Source organism: Egretta garzetta, unplaced genomic scaffold (assembly GCF_000687185.1).
Source record: "Egretta garzetta isolate BGI_Z169 unplaced genomic scaffold, ASM68718v1 scaffold405, whole genome shotgun sequence".
Taxonomy (NCBI): Eukaryota; Metazoa; Chordata; class Aves; order Pelecaniformes; family Ardeidae; genus Egretta; species Egretta garzetta.
The window spans coordinates 1,547,129-1,554,672 of record NW_009259854.1 but is presented as its reverse complement, the minus strand read 5'-3'; the positions used below and the strand labels follow the sequence as shown (position 1 = coordinate 1,554,672).

The 7,544-nt window shown below is 37.7% G+C and overlaps 1 protein-coding gene across 1 annotated transcript in view; it reads right to left on the bottom strand.

The window, feature by feature from the left end:
* The window catches only part of TMEM245 (transmembrane protein 245), a 76,955-nt gene that overhangs the window by 36,560 nt on the left and 32,851 nt on the right, over positions 1–7,544 (bottom strand). The window contains exon 11 of the mRNA XM_035895471.1: positions 5,288–5,419. Within this exon, the coding sequence (XP_035751364.1) occupies positions 5,288–5,419 (132 nt within the window). The remainder of the gene's footprint in view (positions 1–5,287; positions 5,420–7,544) is intronic.

Below are 7,544 nucleotides of genomic sequence, written 5' to 3'. Positions count from 1 at the left end.
GGTGGCTGAGGGAACTGGGGTTGTTCAGCCTGGAGAAGAGGAGGCTGAGGGGAGACCTTCTCGCGCTCTGCAACTGCCTCAAAGGAGGCTGTAGCCAGGTGGGGGTCGGTCTCTTCTCCCTGGTAACAGGCGATAGGACGAGGGGAAATGGCCTGAAGTTGCACCAGGGCAGGTTTAGGTTAGACATTAGGAAAAATTTTTTCAGTGAAAGGGTTGTCAAGCATTGGAACAGGCTGCCCAGGGAAGTGGTGGAGTCCCCATCCCTGGAGGTATTTAAAAGACGGGTAGGTGGTTCAACCTTCCCAATACAGAAGAACATCCTCGTTAGGCAGACTCATTGATTGGAACTCTTGAACTAGTTATCAGTAGCATTTGCTTTAGAGTAAGTGCGGATAGTGCCTTTCATTCAGCTTCACTATGTCTTACGAAAGCTTTTAGGACTCTTCTCCAGCTACAGAGTAAGTTCCTCTTTATGCATACGTACCATTAAAATTTCAAGACACATGCTTCTCATCGCTAAGATGGGAAGACAGACATAGAAGACATTAATCATTATTAAATACGGTCTCAGAAAGTGCTCAAATACTTTACTAACAATGAGAAAAATCAAAACACATGTACCTGCATCTGAGTCCATAATGCTGTTTGATTCCCAGAGTGTACTGCAGCTGAGTTAATGAACTCAGTTACTATGCATAAACAATTTCTAACACCTTGCCAAGTGAGACCAGTTATACAAAACACAACTAAGTGTGAATATTTATGCAATAATGATACTTTTATACTGTTATTAAATAACAGAAAAACAGACCTCTTTGCCCAAAATACTACTTTGTTAGTAGCCTTAAGAGATCTGTGTTTAAAAGAGCTATTAAGCTCTACAGAATTCAAGACTCCCTTATGCATCACACCATGATGTGTCAGTGTCAGCATCAGTTGCTGTGACTTTCCAATCTATAACAGGCAGGAAATACAAAATTGCACTTAATGTTCTTAGCCATCTAAGTTATCCTACTGGCCATTTAAACCGGCCAATAACTGAAAGCAAAGTTTAAAAGGCACCTGGCCAAAACAAGTTATTTGTTGAGAACTCCAAGTCAACAAACTTCTGGAAGCCAGATAAATTCATGTACCTAATTTGGTTAGAGAGATCATTAATAGATTTATAAAGGGAATAAAACTAGGCACACAGTCCTAGAAAACCTGTCCTTCTGTATACTTCTCATTTTTTTTCTGTTCAGAAACATGTATCATCCTAGCAACTCAAAAATGACAGAAACAGAACAAGTCAATAAACCTTTAAGGTAAAAGACAAGAAATGGACTTTGTGAAGAATAATACAGCATGCACAAGATCAAAGGCTTCCTGCTCCAATTAAAAGCTGATTTCCAAATGTTTAGCCGTAAAGTTCTGGGCTAACCCTTCAGAGCTCAACAGCTTATTTTTGAAAAAACATCTTTCCTTGACCTTTACATGAAACAGAGAAAAACGGCAACTGAAAAAGGACTATCCTCCAGCATCACATCTTTGACTTTCTGATTGTAAAGAAATCAGCTCCTCCTCTAAAAATATGCATCAGGTTGAATTTCATCTACTCTGAAAAAAACCAACACCCATTATGAAGGACACCAAACCTCTGAACACTTACCTTACTAGAAAAAGAAAATGTGTGGTAGTTGCATTATTACTGAAGAATGGACTCTATTAGCTATAAACTTAGGAGCTTACTTGAAGAAATTCTCAGGCCCAGAGAAAACATTAGGGTATGTGGTAACTCAGTGAAATATTTGAGAAACTGACTTGATTTGGAACACCCAGATCAGTCACACTAGAGGCATGGATAGCAAAACCTAACTGAGCTGAAGTTCGCTGTGTACGTCTTAATGGAAGGTCTTCTGTCTTGCTGCCTGGGCAATCTCTCTACGACATACCGGCTGCTGGTAGAATGATGAATATTCTTGTGCAAGAAGCGAAAAGATCAATTTAAGGAGACATTAGCAATGTCTCATACACCATCAAGGGAGTTCCAAGTGATCATTCACAGATTTAGCCAGCAGCAATTTACTTTGTCAAGGTTTCAAGCCTTCAAGAAATGGAGGAAAAAGGTATGAATGGAAAAGCAGGTGAGTGTGGAAGGAATGAGGCTTTTTTATTTTTCAGAAATTAAATCTTAATAGTCCAGCTATGTATTGCATATTTCATTCACCTGAAAAAACTACCTTAGAATAGAGCATGGGGTGAAAAATTTGAGGCATAAGTGAGGATCCATTCTGGGTCTTTCCCCAAACTCAAATTAGGATGAAATAAACCCCACTTCAGAAATACATCACCAGATAAACTGGTTTACAACAGTACTGCTTCGAAAGATTACTGGAAAAATCCAAAGCTGAAAGGCAGTAGTGCTGCTAACACCAAAGCTTTTAGAAAAAAAACAAACTGGTGATCTGGAAAAGCTTATCTTCATATTAAATCTTCAGGCAATTTACATGTTTATATAGTGAATTACTTTAAAATAATTAAGGTTTGTCTACGTCAAACTACAGCTAAGTATAAATGCTGTAATGAACAGCACATTTCGAGGGGGATAGAGAAGTCTTCTGTGTTTTATCTCATATTCATAGTTGAAGTACTGAATCGATGCATATTGTTACAAATTAAACGAATGCCAGTAATTCTCCAGCACAGCCATACCAGTGATTTAATTATATGTTTCCAACTCCAATAGGAAAGTTTCTTCCACTACAGGAAAAGCCTGAAGTGAAACACTTGCATCTGTCTTCTTTTAACATTTTTCTTATGGCAAATGCTCCTTCCTTTACTAAAGAGGATGAACACTTCCTATGATATCCATCAATAGAAAAGAGCTTATTTGCTTGCAATTGCAATATGGCATTGTCAAATAGCTGTATTTTCAGAGAATACAGTGTCATCTGTACTGTTCCAAAATATTTCAGAAAGCTAAGGGGCTAGCAAGACTGGTAAACTCTAGCCTCAATCTATGCGTAAGTATTTATTATTTACAAGTAGTGTAATCTTAGTTTATTCCTTTCCAAAAGTGGAAGAACTCTTGCTATAGCTGCATATTCGCACACACTTCTTTACACTTATCTCACTGTCTGTAAATGGTTTAAAAAAAAAAAAACAACCAACCAAAAAAACCAATCTGTCAAAGCAGTTTTTGCAGGTTGTACTGACTTCAACTGTCCAAATGCACAAACATCCTACAGTTTGAATTATAGCTAGCCTATTTAAAGCCCCCACGAATTCCCCACCATACACAACATACACAACCAAAAAAACAACCTACCCGAAGTCCCACAAAAAAAACGAACAAAAAGCAAAAAAAACCCCAACCCAAACCAAACAAAATCTACCCAATATTGATCCTTCCCAATTCAGTATGCTATTTTAATAATGAATTGTTCCTCTTCAAAATACCAAGAGAAATATTTTCATTCTCTGATAAAAACATAAATCCTGAATACAGTAAGATTCCATTGTATCCTAGGGTAGGTAAGCAACTTGCTTAGAAACACCAGACTTAAGTCAGAACTATTCTTCTTTTCATCATCTCCAAGTTTTAATGACCTAGACAGAGAAACCAGATTTTAATCAATTTTAATTTGAAATATCTGTGTGAGTAATATTTATGCAATGCACTGTGGATGAGCAAGCCAGCAAAGAAAATGCTGCCCAGTAAGGATGTGAAATCAGGATTTAGAGCTATATACTATGCTGACTGGTTTACAGTCAGTCATTAAGGACATGAGTGTACGGAGAAAAAGGACAGGTGTTTCCCCACAGCTGATGAGTAATGAGTTCATGGAAATAAACAGGAAAGCAAGTCAACTCCTGGCACTTCTTTTCCTGAACTTCTAAACCAGATTTTAGAAGTAAAGCAAAGTATTCTAGCTAGATCCGAAATGTAATATTAATGTATTTCAGTCTTAAATATTTATTCTCTTTACACTATTTCCTGCATTATTTTAGCCTATTTAGATGACTGAAGTACACTTATCATCATGGCTTCTGCGCACAGTGCAGCAATGTTGTAAATGGCATGGCTAGCACCTATTGTGTAGTTTCTCCTCCTTCTCTCCCTCTTACCTAGGAAGAGAACTCCATATTGATTTTAAATGATGAGGTGCTGTGCATTCTTATGACACTGCCTCAAGCGTGCATGGTCAACTTTGAGAAAGTATTAAGCAACTTTCACTATTAACTGAAAAAATGTTCACTACAATAAAAAGTTTCTCTTAACTTCTTCTTGACTCACATCATCTATGATAGAAACTGTAACCCTTTAAGCAGCAGTTGAGGGAGGACATAAGGAGCACGCACGCCCATCAGTCTAAACTGAGAACTCCCTCAAGGCAAATAGTAGCTTATGTCGCATCCACAGAAACGTTATGTTTCAAGTTAGGTATAAATAATATTCTTCTGAAATGGATAAATAGTAACTTGAAGATACTTCTAGTTTATGACAACAGCTGAAGTCAAAGATGAACTGTATCAGGGATTGACTCTGTATACTAAGCATTTCAGATTTAACATCACTTTTTAGAGATACGTAGTTGCTTCAGTTTGGATTGCTTTCAATGCTTTTTGTTTTTCTCTCATGAGGTGAAAGGTCCAGTGCATTAATTCAGGAATTAACACAGTGTTAAAATATTAATTTCATTCTCCCCAGAACTTTCATAAAAGAAGAGAGAAATAAGCTGCTTTCAACCCAGTGAATAATAATTTGAGGGAAAGAAGTAACACTAAAAAAAATTTTGTTTTCACAACCTCTTGGTCAATAGTTTCCTCAATAATGACCTAGACAAATTGGTCTCTTATTTAAAAAAGAAAAGTCACTAACCCCACACTTGCCATACATTTTACAGAAAAACAAGGCTGAAGCAAATTAATATTTAGCAAATACCACAATTTTAGAAAACACAGATGGAGTAAAAGAAATTCCAAACAAACGACCTCCAAGAGTAGACTACATAATATGAAGCATTTAAAACCAGCTTAAAAGTGACACAGTTAATCCTACAGTAACAATGTCTGGCAAGCTAGTAATAATGAAGATGGCTGAAATCAGGAGCGTTTCTTTGTCACAACCAGTTCTGTTTGCAGCATGGTTATATTCTAAGTAAGATTAGATAACTGTAAGTAACACTAACAGTGTTTCCATAATTTTCCATGTATTTGAGTTCCATAACCTTAGTGGTAGTACAAGGAGGGATTATTATCAGTTAAAAATAAGACCAATTTGGTAATAAGGTCAGAAAATACATACCGAAAGAAATGTTTCAATGTTATCATGGACAAATGATGCAACATCTTGCCAGTCCAGAATATCACCAAGCCAGCTGTTTTGACGGTTTATGTGCCATTTGTGCCCTTTGTGTCTTCCAGAATGTGTTACATTCTTAAAAAGAGAGACAAAGAGATAAAGAAACCAGATATTCGAATAACTTACAGAAATGAGAAAGCCAAAGACTGAAGTTTTCTTAACGAGGAACAGATCCAACATGCATCTAAATACCAAGTGCTGCTTTAATTGGCATCCTCAAAAATACCTGGACGTACTCTGTTCATTGGAAAAATTAAAATCTGACAGAAAACCTTAATTATCCCACATAATTAACAGTTCTGTATATTGTACTGATTCACCTCAGTTAAACATGAGCTTTACTGCTTGACTGATACACTGGTATCTATCTTTCCTCCTATGAAAGCAAAGAAGAAAGAGTTAATGATTTCAGTTGCTGCCTACATAATTTACTGTTTGCAGCACATAACTTTTCCCAGTACAATCCACAAGGGAAAATACAAGCAGAAGCCAAAACAACTAGTTTTCTCACAATTAGTGTCTACTAATCCACTGGCGGTGTTCAGTCATGCAAAAGCTAAAAGCTAAACTGGAAGCATGAAGGATCTCTTCTGACTACACAGCTTTGCAACTGCAACACAGCAAGACAACAGGAAACGGCCATAACCATGACTGCTAATTTCTTAAGGGGATTCACCCTAGTGGTGAAGTTGCCTATGGTTCAACTGAATCACACCTGATCACCACTTAGCATGAGACTATTTGACTCAGTCTAGGACTGTGACAAGTGTTTCAGAGAAGGATGCTGAAATTCTACTGTAAGCAAGTCTAAGCAAACCCTTTGACTACAACAGATCTCATCCTAATCTTTAATAGCAAGAGACTTCTCAAGTTCTCAACTCTGGTATTTATATAAGTATCCCACTATTCCTGTTAGAATTTTTCAAAAACTTTTAACCTTACCAGCCTTTATTCAAAATGACAGCATCTTTTTTGGCATACATGGCAAGTAGTATTCCAAGTGAGGTCCCTGCACTGATTTATCTAAGAGCATTACATTTTCTGCTTATTACCAATTCTCCCTAGATGCATTGTTACACTTTATGATGCACAATCAGCAGCGTGCTTTAACAATCCACAGCAACTCAGAGATCTTTCTTCTGAGCTGGCAGTTTATTTGCAGCAGAAACGTATGAGTAGTCAAAAATTTCCCTCCAGCAGGCCTTTTGTATTTGTAAACTGCATCAAGAACCTATTTTCTGTTCATGTAGTTCTATTTTCAAAGACAGCTCTCACCACTAACTAGCAGAATTAGGTATCACTTGCAAATTTTGTAACACTGTTATTTATACACATTTCAGGTTCATTGTTATTCAAGCAACTACACTGTTGTAGCACCTAAGGCCTCAGGTGTTGATAAATAAGGGTTTAGAATAAATTGTCAACTGGTTCCTCTTCAACAGATTCACTAGATCTTAAAAACCAAAACAAAACCCCACACCTGAATGGAGTACGAAGAGGAGATTCTTGTCCTTGAAAAAGACACCTTGATTGCAGAGTTATGCCATCATCTTCCATGTGGTTTATCATTCTGTTACTATTCTACTTCACTGGGTACATAGACCTATCCCAACAGCTCTAGAACCTTTTAAAATAAACACCGTTTGCCGCCTACTGATCTTCTCAGAAAGCAGCAGTTAATGGTTCAATCCACATTTCGTTGGCAACTCTTCCTCAATTCTACAGCTTTCATGGAAAAGTATCACCTGAGCCTGGGTTCTTCAGTCACCTACAGACTAGAGCAACAGGCCTCAAAATGGAAGTGTAATTATTATGCTCATACAACTGAAACAGTGGGGAGCTTGAAAGCTGTACTGAGAGAGTTAGATATGGTAACTGATGTCCCCCACACTGCATGATCATCTAGTTTACCAGTTTTCAGATACACTGAAGCACTATGCAAGGCTACTCTGATACTACAGAAGGAAATAGCCAGGTGGTGAGAAGTCAGCTGAGACATTTACGTGGATACGGAGTGTGATAGAAGGGGCAAGATTAGAAACAGATTCTGGAGGAGTCACCTGCAGCCCGCAGATAATCAGCTGCAGCCCAGCATGCCAATGGTAACATAGGGGTGTCTAGTATGCAAACAGCAGCCAGTGGAACAGACTTCAAGATGGTAGGCAGCGAGCATCAGAGTGTTCCTGAAGCTCTTTCTGCC